The sequence below is a fragment of the Coregonus lavaretus genome, assembly GCF_964263955.1.
Source record: "Coregonus lavaretus genome assembly, chromosome: 30".
NCBI lineage: Eukaryota > Metazoa > Chordata > Actinopteri > Salmoniformes > Salmonidae > Coregonus > Coregonus lavaretus.
In genome coordinates, this window is record NC_140017.1 from 24,408,959 (window position 1) to 24,423,019 (window position 14,061).

Here is a 14,061-nt window from a genome sequence, read left to right on the forward strand (position 1 = left end):
AAACTGGAAATAAATTTGCTGGAGAGCCACAAAACCATAGGTAGAGCTGACGTATTAAACAGTACATTTAATTTAGATTTTATTTGGCTTCTTGAATTTGAATGTTTACAGAATATATTAGATTTTCCTGTCTGTCTCTGTGTCTCTCAGACCCTGGATACTGCTCTAAGCAAGCAGAAGAGTCCAGCACAGAGGAGGCAGGCCCGAGTACGCAGCTCCTCCCCTGCACGCCACCGCAGGTCTCCACATCGCATTACGTCTCCTCCCCGTCCCCGTGCACACAGGGGCCCTGCCACCAGGGGTCTCAGAGGACCTCGTAGAGCAGCAGGCCCCAAGAAGTCCTTCCCTGGTGAGAAACGCGCAGGTGTTCTCATTCTAATTCTATCTGAGTGACTCAGCATTCAGAGACACTCATTATCTCACAGTCAGCTGTGCTGCTGAAGCTATTTTATTAGCATTTTAATAAGGATAGGCTAATTATCTAGCGTTTTTTGATTGGCTCATTATTCCATATCCTCATAACATTAATAACTCATGTAAACTAATTTCATACATCATAAAACCGGGAACAACCAACACAGCAAATGCGTCAAACAAATCAGTATCCCCCCTCCTACAGTTGAAACCACACGCACACTGACACAGCAGTTGATAAAATATCTGATCCAAAAATAGAACATGTATTGCGTGGGCGGAACATTTCCTGAAACTGCATTTTTAATTTGAGCGTCTCATCTTTGTTGTTTACCCTGTTCTCTCATTGTGAACGAGGGAGCAGATCCCTGTTCTCTCATTGTGAACGAGGGAGCAGATCCGTACGGCTCCCATGGCTCAGGAATCACCTGAAGGCTTAAGTGCTGTGTGTGTTTGGGCCTCCCACCGAGCCTGAATCACAGCACCAGGGTGGAGATTAATGAGGGGCTGACTGACTGACGCAAAGAGGGGAGAGAGGGGCCAGGGTCCGGTTCTCTGGCCATGGGTCTCCTGCAGGCAGCTCATTGTGTGGGTGGCTTGCTCCTACTGTGTACACAGTCTCCCTGTGGGAGAGATAGTGTAGCCACCACACACCACGAGAGGGTTTGAACTGCATCGCATGCACAGGTCTCCTTGGCAACTAATAACAGTTCCCACTGTCAGTGAGCAAGCCCCCTACCTTCTCCACACTGCCAAACAAGCAGCAGGCAAGTGTCTGTTAATGTGCTAGTTGGCCAGATAAGTGTGTAGTCTCTCAAAGGAGCATGCAGGTGTTATCCCTAAGGGCCATACAGGCTTTACTAGTGTTTGATTAGTCATGCCAAGCACTGTAACACTTATCTGTAAGGGCCTATAGAAATGATTGAGCACATAGCCTAGCTGTTGAAGTGTTTCAAAACAACATTTCACTCAAAACTGATCATGAGCCTGCCAATGTTGTGATGTTAGTAGATAGCAGAGCGGTCCCTCAGCATCAGCAGCCCCCCAGAGCCACAGAGCCTCCTCCACAGCTGCATCGCAGCCAGGTGCTCAGGGCTGGCCTGGAGAGCCTGGTCCATCTCAGAGAATTCAGGGAAGGAGGGGGGCAGGTCCCCAAAAGTCAAGAAGGAGCACTGCACCCCGATAGGACAAAGGTCAGTGAGTTTAATACTTACATTTTTGCTGCAATTAAATGTATTTGAATATGTCCATTAATAACTGGCTAGCCTGAACTATTTTCACTACAATTGTGTCTCTTAAACATGATCTTTGTCCAGAAGCAGGGAGCCCATGTGAGGGATGCAGGTTTCCAGCAGCCCACAGTGGCTTCCAGGCTGAGAGTGTGTCAGCACCCACAGAAGGAGGCCTCTGTGCACTGGATACCCACGTCACCTCACTCTCCTCCTAAACAACAACAACAGTGGTGAGCTCAGAGGAGAGCACTCTCTCTTGTCCTCAGTCTCTCTTTGTAACTTACTCTCGCTGCGTACTCTCTCCCCCTCTCTTACAGTCTCTCTCTTTTAATTGTCATTATTTCTAATCCACTTCCACTTGTGTTATGTGTCCAGCTCCCCTCAGAAAAGGCAAGAGCCTCGATGTCTCTTCTCCCCCCTGAAGCCCTCCTCAGGCCCCTCAGAGCAGCAGCTGAGTGGTGTGGTGACAGCAGAGCAGGACCAGGGTCTGACCTCAGATAGACAGAGACAAGCCCACAACGAAGCCCTCAGGTCAGTGATAATAACAATAATACGTTTTATTTTTAATATATTTTTAAGCTTTTAATTAAACACAGAAAACATAAACCATTGGACATGGCAAACAACCTTGTGCCTTATTAGCATCACAGTACCTTATTAGCCTCATTTATTTTAGGTTTTAGTTGATGTATAATATGTGTTATAGCAGAATGAATGAACCAAGGGAAACTGCCCAGGGAACAGTTATATTAATGGATCTGCTCATTTTAAGTAATTAAGTCATTTAAAACCCTGATCTCAGACCCCACTTTCTGAAAGCTGCAAGCAATACTCTGATTCCAATTCAAAGTTAAATTCAATCTACGTGCTTGCTTGTTAGATTGGGGACATTATAGTTTTTTTAAAGCACAGTGATGGATAGCAGTGCCTGCCTGCTTGCCTGCACTAAATTCAAGTGCACAGCAACCCTCTGCACTAATCAAAACTTCATTAGTGCAATTGAGGTCTATAATTAATAAAATGCCTGCAGCCTGCTTTCGGTAGCTAACATTAGGACTGGTTTATGTGGGTCTTCTAATTGAAACGGTTCTGTCTGTGTTGTATGGTGTGGTCTATGTGAATGCACAGGCAAGCCTGGCTGGACAGGATGACCATGCAGAGACTGAGGGACCTAAATCAGCTGAGTAAAGATGAAGCAGAACGCATCCAGAGACTCCGGTACACTAGTGTAGTACTATGTCCTCTACACACTCCTTGTCATAGCCTAGAATAACTGAGTGAAAATACAGGATTCAAAGCCTCTATATTGTTACACCAGGCTTACGCGTGTGTGTGTGTCAGGTCTGAGGTGGGCTCTCCAACCCAGTGGGCTGAGAGAGCTGAGCAGGAGGCCCGAGGGAGACTACAGCCTCTGTTGGACCAGGTCCTGGTAAGACAGACATTTAAACTCTCCTCTCAAAAAATAAAGGGTTGTATGCACACAAAAAATAGACAGGACTTCAGACAATCCTTTTTAGTTTTTTCTTGCTTTTCAGCAGGCAGAAGAATAAATAACTGAGTGTGTAACTTTGCTCTCACTCAATACCCACATTGTTGTTACATAAGAAAAGCCTGGACCAGGGAGAGCTTTCCCCTCCCTCAGGAATTCCACTGCCCTCAGAGGAGTGGGAAAATCAATACATCTCATTTGTAATTGAAAAATCCATACAGCTATTTACCACCAGATTTGTGCCACCACAGTGAAATGAATAGGGAATTTACAGCTAGGCCTAGGGTGTACTGCTGCAGCCTTGTGTATGTGCTGAGTGAAAAGACTGAGTTAGAGTAGGAGAGGTTGGTGTTAGGTAGTGTCACGCCCTGGCTCTGGGGACTCTAATATGTTGAGCCAGGGTGTGTAAAGTCTATGTGTTTTGTTCTAGGTTTCACTTTCTGGTATTGTTGTTCTATGTTGGCCAGTGTGGTTCTCAATCAGAGGCAACGGGATTCAGCTGTTGCTTGTTGTCTCTGATTGAGAACCATACTTTAGCAGCCTGTTTCCCCACAGAGTTTGTGGGATCTTGTTTCTAGTCGGTTGTGTTAGACCGTGAACTGTCACGTTTTCGTTTTGTTGTTTTTGATCGTGTCTCTAATAAAGAGTATGTTTGCCTGCAACGCTGCGCCTTGGTCCTCATCTCTGTTCGACGATCGTGACGGAAGATCCCACCAAGACTGGACCAAGCAGCAAGTCCAGGAGCCATCGCCTGAGAGATCTCTAGCGGATCTCCTTCGCCTCCTCGACTGGGTCAAGCCATGTGAGGAAGAGAGGGGCTTGACGTGGAGGCAGAAGGGCGAAAGGCTGGCGAGAAGCATGGAGACCTGGTCCACGGGTAGGAGTGAAGCCCATACATTTTTTAGGGGGGGGGCTAACGCCGTGGACGACGGGGCAGCAGGAGGCCGCCAGGTTACGGGAGTCACTGGTCACCAGGGGGAAGGAGGATGTAGAGGCACGGCGAGAGGTACTGGCGTGTGTTGCCAGTCCGGTCCGGCCTGTTCCTGATCCCCACGTAGGGCCAGTGGTGTGTGTTCCCAGTACGGTCCGGCCTGTTCCTGCCACTCGCACCAAGTCTACGGTGCGCGTCGCCAGCTCGGCCCGGCCTGTTCCTGCTCCCCGCACCAAGTCTGTGGTGCGCGTCGCCAGCCCAGTCCGGCCCGTTCCTGCTCCCCGCACCAAGTCAGTGGTGCGTTTCGTCAGCCCTGTCCGGCCCATTCCTGCTCCCCGCACCAAGTCAGTGGTGCGCGTCGTCAGCCCTGTCCGGCCCGTTCCTGCTCCCCGCACCAAGTCAGTGGTGCGCGTCGTCAGCCCGGTCCGGCCCATTCCTGCTCCCCGCACCAAGTCAGTGGTGCGTTTCGTCAGCCCAGCTCGGCCCGTTCCTGCTCCCCGCACCAAGTCAGTGGTGCGCTTCGTCAGCCCGGCACGGCCCGTTCCTGCTCCCCGCACCAAATCAGTGGTGCGCTTCGTCAGCCCGGTCCGGCCCGCTCCTGCTCCCCGCACCAAGTCAGTGGTGCGTTTCGTCAGCCCGGCTCGGCCCGCTCCTGCTCCCCACACCAAGCCAGTGGTGTGCGTCGTCAGTCCGGCACGGCCCGTGCCTGTTCCACCGGTGGCTGGTCCGGCACCGGTCAGATGCTTCACGCCGGAGCTAGAGCAATCCGCTCCACCAGTGTGCAGTCCAGCTCCGGCCAGCGGGGCCAGACCGGACCAGGGGTACTTTGGGGGGTTGGAGAGGGAGCGGGGATCAGGCCCGGAGCCGGATCCGCCGCCTAGGCGGAGTGCCCACCCGGTCCCTCCCCTGTGGTATTTGGTGGGCGCGGTCGGAGTCCGCGCCTTTAGGGGGGGTACTGTCACGCCCTGGCTCTGGGGACTCTAATATGTTGAGCCAGGGTGTGTAAAGTCTATGTGTTTTGTTCTAGGTTTCACTTTCTGGTATTGTTGTTCTATGTTGGCCAGTGTGGTTCTCAATCAGAGGCAACGGGATTCAGCTGTTGCTTGTTGTCTCTGATTGAGAACCATACTTTAGCAGCCTGTTTCCCCACAGAGTTTGTGGGATCTTGTTTCTAGTCGGTTGTGTTAGACCGTGAACTGTCACGTTTTCGTTTTGTTGTTTTTGATCGTGTCTCTAATAAAGAGTATGTTTGCCTGCAACGCTGCGCCTTGGTCCTCATCTCTGTTCGACGATCGTGACAGGTAGGAGATGGTCAATGGTGGTGTGGGACTGAGCTTGCCCTACCTGTGTACCCCAGCAGATGGGAGCTGCTGCCTCTCAGGCCCGGGACAGAAAGGCCACATCGTCACTGGGGCATCGGCTGTCTGAGTAGCCCTGTCATATCGTAATGATCCTGACCTATATTACCGATATTTATGTTTTTCTCAGTATTTGAGTCCCAATTGCCTGTAGGGCTCTGCTCAAAAGTAGTGCACTATATAGGGAATAGGGTGCCATTTGGGGAAACAGCCAGGAAGTGATTCCATAAAACCCTTTCCCATGTGCTGAGCTCTGTGCTATCTACCTCCCTCTCCAGGCTGCGGAGAGCGCTGAGGTGCTGAGTGAGGCCCTGCTAGCGGAGCTGCTGGCCGACGCAGCGCAGGCCGCCTGGACGTCGGAGACAGACAGACAGACGGAGGGTTTGGCCCAGCTCCAGGCCCCCTCCCTGGAGAGCATGCTGCTGCGCATGGAGGAGATGGAGGTGAGCCCTGAGCACGGCCCTATGGAAAGGCCACCACACAAAGGTCACAGGGAGTTTGAAAGGGGACCACTGGTTAGTTTGTCATGCCTGGCCTGTGTGATGTTTGACAGCCTTGGTCAAGCTGTGCTGTGGAGATACAGTGAATGCACTGTCCAATCCGGTCTGGATTCCTGATAAGGCTTTGTATTATTGTTTGGCTGAATAATGAATTGAAATAATATACTTTTATCATCTATGTGTCTGAGCAGAAAGATCAGGAAGCTGTGAGGAGGCGCTTTGCTACCTTCACATACTCAGACCCTCACTACTGGGACAGAGGGGACACAACTGGTGAGTAAACAGACCAAGTAACTCCTCCACACAGCCTCCACACACTTTTGCATGGGGGTTTGAATTGTTGTTCCTCTGGTGCCCTGCAGGTGAAGGTATTGTGTTAGTGCTGTTTTAGCCAGTTGAGAGCAAGGCTATCCCTCATTCTCACTCTCCTTTTCCACCCCTCTTTCTCTTATCCCCCTCTCCCCCATCTCTTTCTCAGGGCTTCAGAGGTCTGCTCCAGGCTCCAGGCCAGTCTCTCCTCAGCCTGTTAGGATCACCAGGCCAGCACTGAGACACACCACCACGGCTGACATTGTCCTGGAGAGCCCTGTGGAGACCGGGTGAGTTGACATGTGCTCTTCTGTTTTATCTCTTTCCCAGGTAATTTCTGGTGTTGCCAAAGCGCTAGTTTCTGTGAATAGTCATATGCACAGAATTCAATAGAACATTATAGTATCTCTATGTTAATATTTTAGTTTTGTAGTAATCACCATGCAGTACTGCAGCCACCATCTTAGAGGAAGCTTCAAGCCCTGTCTGAGTTTAATGGGTTGATGTATGGACAGATGGTTTACATTATAAACTGGATGGTTCAAGCCCTGAATGCTGATTGGCTGACAGCCGTGGTACAGTTGAAGTCGGATGTTTACATACACCTTAGCCAAATACATTTAAACTCAGTTTTTCACAATTCCTGACATTCAATCCTAGTAAAAATTCCCTGTCTTAGGTCAGTTAGGATGACCACTTTATTTTAAGAATGTGAAATGTCAGAATAATAGTAGAGAGAATTAATTATTTCAGCTTTTATTTCTTTCATCACATTCCCAGTGGGTCAGAAGTTTACATACACTCAATTAGTATTTGGTAGCATTGCCTTTTAAATTGTTTAACTTGGGTCAAATGTTTTGGGTAGCCTTCCACAAGCTTCCCACAATAAGTTGAGTGAATTTTGGCCCATTCCTCCTGACAGAGCTGGTGTAACTGAGTCAGGTTTGTAGGCCTCCTTGCTCGCACACGCTTTTTCAGTTCTGCCCACAAATGTTCTATAGGATTGAGGTCAGGGCTTTGTGATGGCCACTCCAATACCTTTACTTTGTTGTCCTTAAGCCATTTTGCCACAACTTTGGAAGTATGCTTGGGGTCATTATCCATTTGGAAGACCCATTTGCGACCAAGCTTTAACTTCCTGACTGATGTCTTGAGATGTTGCTTCAATATATCCACATAACGTTCCTTCCTCATGATGCCATCTATTTTGTGAAGTGCACCAGTCCCTCCTGCAGCAAAGCACCCCCACAGCATGAAGCTGCCACCCCTGTGCTTCACGGTTGGGATGGTGTTCTTCGGCTTGCAAGTGTCCCCCTTCTTCCTCCAAACATAACGATGGTCATTATGGCAAACAGTTCTATTTTTGTTTCATCAGGCCAGAGGACATTTCTCCAAAAAGTACGATCTTTGTCCCCATGTGCAGTTGCAAACCGTAGTCTGTCTTTTTTTATGGCGGTTTTGGAGCAGTGGCTTCTTCCTTGCTGAGCGGCCTTTCAGGTTATGTCGATATAGGACTTGTTTTACTGTGGATATAGATACTTTTGTTCCTGTTTCCACCAGCATCTTCACAAGGTCCTTTGCTGTTGTTCTGGGATTGATTTGCACTTTTCGCACCAAAGTATGTTCATCTCTAGGAGACAGAACGCGTCTCCTTCCTGAACGGTATGACGGCTGCGTGGTCCCATGGTGTTTATACTTGCGTACTATTGTTTGTACAGATGAACGTGGTACCTTCAGACGTTTGGAAATTGCTCCCAAGGATGAACCAGACTTGTGGAGGTCTACAATTCTTTTTCTGAGGTCTTGGCTGATTTCTTTTGATTTTCCCATGATGTCAAGCAAAGAGGCACTGAGTTTGAAGGTAGGCCTTGAAATACATCCACAGGTACACTCCAATGGACTCAAATGATGTCAATTAGCCTATCAGAAGCTTCTAAAGCCATGACATCATTTTCTGGAATTTTCCAAGCTGTTTAAAGGCACAGTCAACTTAGTGTATGTAAACTTCTGACCCACTGGAATTGTGATACAGTGAATTATAAATCAAATAATTGTTGGAAAAATGACTTGTGTCATGCACAAAGTAGATGTCCTAACCGACTTGCCAAAACTATAGTTTGTTAACAAGAAATGTGTGTAGTGGTTGAAAAACGAGTTTTAATGACTTCAACCTAAGTGTATGTAAACTTCCGACTTCAACTGTATATCAGACTGTATACCACGGGTATGACAAAACATGTATTTTTAATGCTCTAATTACCACTTTATAATAGCAATAAGGCACCTTGGGGGTTTGTGGTATATGGCCAATATACCACGGCTAATGGCTGTATCCAGGCACGCCGACTTGCGTCGTCCCTAAGAACAGCCCTTAGCCATGGTATATTGGCCATATACCACACCCCCTCGTTCCTTATTGCTTAATTATACATTTACTGTTTGAAGATTGGAATGCCATATCCGGACCGTTTGTTGATGTTGCAGATTGTAGTTAATGGTTATGAGATGCTATACTGGGTGATGGGACCTCTGGAGTCTCCTCTAAATGTAAATTCAATACAGAGGATAATGGTGTATGACATCACTTAACCTGCTCCCACCTTATCAGGTAGGAACTCATTAAGGTGTCAAGGATTGCACGGGACAATACAACGAGACAAAACTGATGCAGAACATTGATCCCATAAATTTAAGCTAATAATAAGAAAGTGCCCAACAAAACCACCGTCCCACAAATTGTTAATTACTTTATTTTACAGTTGGCATCCACAACAAAACTGATGGAGGTGGAATGTTGTTTATGCCTTTCCCAGAATGCACTGCTTTGTTGTGCCTCAATTCTGGCTGTTCTTCTCCACCCCTAATCTCTCCTGGCTGCAATGAGACAAAGCCCTAACCCCCTCCAAACCCCCTCTCTCCCCCCACCCCCTGCCCCCACCCTCTGGCAAGACATAAAGGGAGTGCATCTGTTTGTCTCTGCCTCCGTCCCCTGCCCAGAGCTTTAGCTGTAGCTGCCATTGCTTAAATTAATTAGGAAAGTGAAGGAAGAAGAAGAAAGAGGGGAGAGTGAGAGAGATGGGAGCCAAAGGCTGACAGGGGAAGTAAGTTGTTGAGAGTGGAGTGGAGCGGACATGCCAGCATGATGCAGTTGAACAGATTCAAGCAGCAGCACCATTAGCAGATTAAAGGCAGTCAGTAGTTCACTGTTCCTGGCCCAACTGGAACCTTCTGGAGGGGCTCAGACCAACTCTTCTGTGACTCATCTCTCACTCAGTCTGTCTGTTTTTACCCATCCATCTGTAACCTTCTATTGCTGTCTCTAAAGAGCGGGCAAACTAGTCTGGGTACCAGTCTCTGTAACATTCCACTCCTTGTGTCTTTGGCAAATGACACAGAGTACAAGGAGTGAAATGTAATAGCTGAACAGAGACTGGCAACTAGGTTATGGGCAAACCACCAGAAAACTAAAACTCTTGCTGTCTGTTTTGTGAGTTAGGAGGAAGATGTGGTAAAACCCTAACTCCGTTCATAGCGCAGGTTATGACTTGTCTAGTTATTTCATATGGTTTATGGGTAAAACAACGCTAGCAGAACTCACTGAGCTTGGCTTTCTTGATCCTGTATTGGAGGTACTGATTGGCCAGATTAGCTTTACTTCTAACCCTGTGTTGTAGCTACTAGTTACCTGTATCCTCCTGCCTCTATGAAGATAGCATTAGAATCACCCAGGGCAGTCTGTGTCTTCCTCCCTCTCACGGCCCAGTGAATTACACAGTCCAATGGGACTTCTCACCCCTGCCTGAGTGGCAGGTAATTTCGTTTGTGTGTTAAAAAAGGAAAATGGCCCGCATTGCCTCTGACACACTGCTCTCTGACAGGATTCCGATAAAAAGACTAGCAGAGTGCGTCATGAAAATGATCTCCCTTGTACTTCCCTTGCTTTGCCCCCAATAGCTGTATGAAGGAGATAATTTTAATGTGGAACTGTCTGACCGAATATGAAGCCAGGTATTTGTTTGAATCGACGAGTGCGCTCGTGTGAAAGCCCAACACAATGATTGTGTGTTGTGTCTCTGAGAATGCCAGGCAAGTTTTCAGCGCATTCTGTCTCATTTGTAAAGCAATAGGCATTGATTCTAAATGGCACATCGATATTGTCTCATCCCCCACAGACGGACAGTGACAGAGCATATTCAGGAGTTCTTCCCTCCACGCTTTCTATTATCCTTGAGTACGTGGAGAAAATGTGTCAACCAAACACTCAGGACTGAACATTATTGATCTTTATGTGCCAACACACAGGGAGTATTTTCCCCTTCCTTCCTTTCCAGTATGATTCCCTTTAGGCCTGTGTTCTGAGTGCTAGCTTCAAAGGGTTGACAGAGATATAGGTGCCACTAGAGAGTGATTCCATACAAAACCAGGAAAAAAACAAACATGACTTTGGAGATTTTCACTAAATGTAATCCATAGAATGGAGGAAAGATTGTTGACAGATTTTTATTTTATTTTTTATTTAACCTTTATTTAACTAGGCAAGTCAGTTAAGAACAAATTCTTATTTACAATTCATGAAAGTTGGCATATTTATGACATTTTGGCCTTACCCAGGCCTCCTTTAAGACTCCATAATGCAGTGGTCACCAACCTTTTCCTTGCAGTCAAAAAGCAAGCCAAGATCTACCACTCAGATTTCTTTTAAAACATTACAAATTTTGTTTTAACATTAAGCTAATGAAAACTGTTCTGTAGGAATGAGGTTTGTGTAGTAGGCCTTATACATTATCAAAGCGTATAGTATGCCTGGCCTGTCAATAATGTTCTTCTCAGTCCATATTATATTTCAAAACTCAAGCTTTGATAACAAAATAGATCAGTTGGTGTAGCACTCGCGAGGCACAGCTGAGTATAAATTGAAATAATTTGCAAATAATTTGCTTTTTTATTTTACTGGATTGATGGTACCTGCATCTGATGGTCATGGTGCTTTCAAGACAACTGGGAACTCGGGGGGGGGAACAAGGTAAAATCCTGATGTCAGTGATCTTTCGGTCGGAAAGTCGGAGCTCTAGAAAGATGCCTGAGTTTCCGACTTGGAATTCAGAGTCGGATGACCGTTCAAAAATATTTGAACGGTCGCAACTCGTTTTCAGTTGTCTTGAACGTACTGAAGTCGGAAGTCTGAGATTTCCGAGTTCCCAGTTGTTTTGAACACAGCATTCGTCTCAGCTGAGGGAGGGAGAGAGCAGCAGAGGGTCCGCCTCTCACGGTCCCTGCTTTCTTCTTCCTTTCCTCCGGAGAGACTGACCAGAGAGAGGGGACACCGTCTTCCACCTGATGGCCAAACTCGTCACACCACATCTGCCTCATGCATAAATTCATGTTGTTCCTATGACCATAGAAAATGAAATATTCCTTGATATTAAAATAGACGAGCTGCTAATAATAATAAAAACGCAGGGATATCGATACTCTTGGCTACTCATTCATTGCAACTGAAGCGAGTGGAAGTAGGGACAAGAGCATTGTATGTTTTGTAATAGTGCAGAATAAAAACGGACACATGAACTCACTGAAAAAACAGCAGCTCTTTGCTGTATTCTTTGATCTCCCGGTAGGCGGATTTAGTATTTTCAGACAAATTAAATGTTTCAAAATAGGAACACTTTGCCTACCCAGTACGCAGGGCTTCTGAATCATGTGCACCTACCGCCAACAGCAGAATAATAAAAAAGCCTTTAACGTTGGCTGTTCTACAGAAATGTTTGGTGATCGACTAGGAATGCCTTGAAGATCGACATGTTGGTGACCACTGCCACAATGTTTCATCTGTAGGTGCTACAAAGCAAACAATTGTTTAAATTAATATATGAATGTTGGAAAATATGATCATGAATATTGGAAAAACATTTTTTTTGATTGTTGCTTATTTTTCTTCTGGTGATTTGCAGGATGTGCAATGATACAAGTAAAAGGAGGGCTGTGATTGGTTACATTGCCTATTGTGCCAATTTTGCTGTATAAAATGGGTCATAACTTTAAAACAAGCAGAGATCCCACTCTGGAACTTTGAGATGCCCGTAGAGTATATCATGTTCAACAATATATTGAAAGATAATCCAAATCAAAAGAGTTTTTTTCAATATTCATGTTTGTTTGTCAATATTCATACATTATTGTAAACATGATTTACACTACAGAGCAAAATACTACAGAGCAAGCGGTAAAGCTTCAAATGACATCAATTGGAGTCTTAAAGGAGGCCTGGGTAAGGCCAAAATGTAATAAATATGCCAACTTTGATTAATTATTTCTCAATTGAATCAGCTGTGTAGTAATAGGGCAAATCCCCAGGACCGAGTTTGGGAGAAAAAAAAAAATCATGGTCTTTTTTTGTCCTGGTTTTGTATATGAAATGACTCTATAGGGATTTCATGTAGTGTGTCTGGCTCACAGATTCTTCTCTTGGTGAGATAGTGTTTGTCTTGGAACATCTTCACATATCGAAGAGACATCATTATATTTCTACATGTTTATCCTTAAGTGTGCAGACATCTTGCTGAAGGCAGAAATTGTTGCTGAGTGCACATCTCTAGTACTGCACTGCCAGTGCTAAAATGTATATTTCTCTGGAGGGTCCTCTGTCAGCCCTCGTAGTCCTGTTGTCGTTTTTCGTCAAGATCACATCCGTTCTTGATATATCAGAAGTGTTATTCAGAGCGGAGGGGATTATTATTCCGTAAGTGAATCCCTTCTGATAACAACAGCACACTATTGCCTGTTGGATGGCTCATATGGGAATGACATTTCTCAGATTGCTTTCTGTCTGTGCAACCAGCCCTCCCTCTTCAGATCAGAAGAGATGAGCAGGAGCACAGGCTAAATCTATTACCACAGAATAGCTCCTAGCTTCAAAATGAAGACGATTCCCATATGTCTAGTGTTGTATTGTTCTCATTTTATATTTCTTATTACATTCCCAACTCCGGGAAGTAGCGCCACTGGAATTGTAGTGATTGAAATATAGCCTATTAACCATATGATAATGCCCACTTTGATGCCAGGTGATAGGCAATCAGTAGAAATGATTTAGTGAAAGGAAGTAATGGACCAGATGTTGGTACGTAACTGGTTGATGTAATGCCTCATCAAAGTTATGGTTAAGTTATGGTTCTTTTTCTCTGGCTGTCCTTATGCTTCTCCACGTCATTCATTCAAGGTCTCCCTTGTAAAAGAGGTCTTCTGAGCTCAATGGGACTTCCTTGATTTAAAAAAAGGTTAAATAAAATAAAATAGATCCCTTTGGGAGCACATCAGACAGAGGTGGAGTGGCGCTCTGGGCCGTAGTACAATACAGTGGAGAGAGCTCTAGGCAAGTTATGGACACAGCTAAATTGCTCAATTAAACCATGCTTAATTACTACTCATGCATACTTGTTGTGATGAAGTACAAACTTTGTCAGGTTTCTGCATAATTGATTGTTAGTGGAAAAGAGGTAAGCTGAGGATAAATCTAAAGAGAGAGAGACAGTTATTTGTATCATTATGTTAATGAAATTCTGTTCTCACACTTTTTATAGGGCAGTCTACCACAGGACGATTTACACTGTGTTTAAATCGCTGGGAAGAAAACCCATTTAGTATGTCAGACAGTCACTAGAGGGGGCTTGTGATTCTATAAGAATGTATAGTGGTAGCTAATCTGTGTGTGTGGACAGTTGTTGTAGAGGAGAATGTATGAATCCGGTGATTAGTGCTGTGTGTTTGGGAAGCGGTGAATGGGCACAGCTGTCGATTAGTGTGGGGTGCTCAGTGTGTGTGTGTGTGT

At 45.8% G+C, this 14,061-nt stretch overlaps 1 protein-coding gene across 1 annotated transcript in view; it reads left to right on the plus strand.

The window, feature by feature from the left end:
• The window catches only part of LOC311106081 (protein moonraker-like), a 47,814-nt gene that overhangs the window by 3,444 nt on the left and 30,309 nt on the right, over window positions 1-14,061 (plus strand). Inside the window, 11 exon segments of the mRNA XM_084148381.1 lie at window positions 151-349; window positions 1,423-1,607; window positions 1,734-1,873; window positions 2,022-2,177; window positions 2,775-2,864; window positions 2,988-3,075; window positions 5,424-5,495; window positions 5,499-5,510; window positions 5,703-5,867; window positions 6,116-6,197; window positions 6,403-6,523. Of these exon segments, the coding sequence (XP_084004507.1) occupies window positions 151-349; window positions 1,423-1,607; window positions 1,734-1,873; window positions 2,022-2,177; window positions 2,775-2,864; window positions 2,988-3,075; window positions 5,424-5,495; window positions 5,499-5,510; window positions 5,703-5,867; window positions 6,116-6,197; window positions 6,403-6,523 (1,310 nt within the window).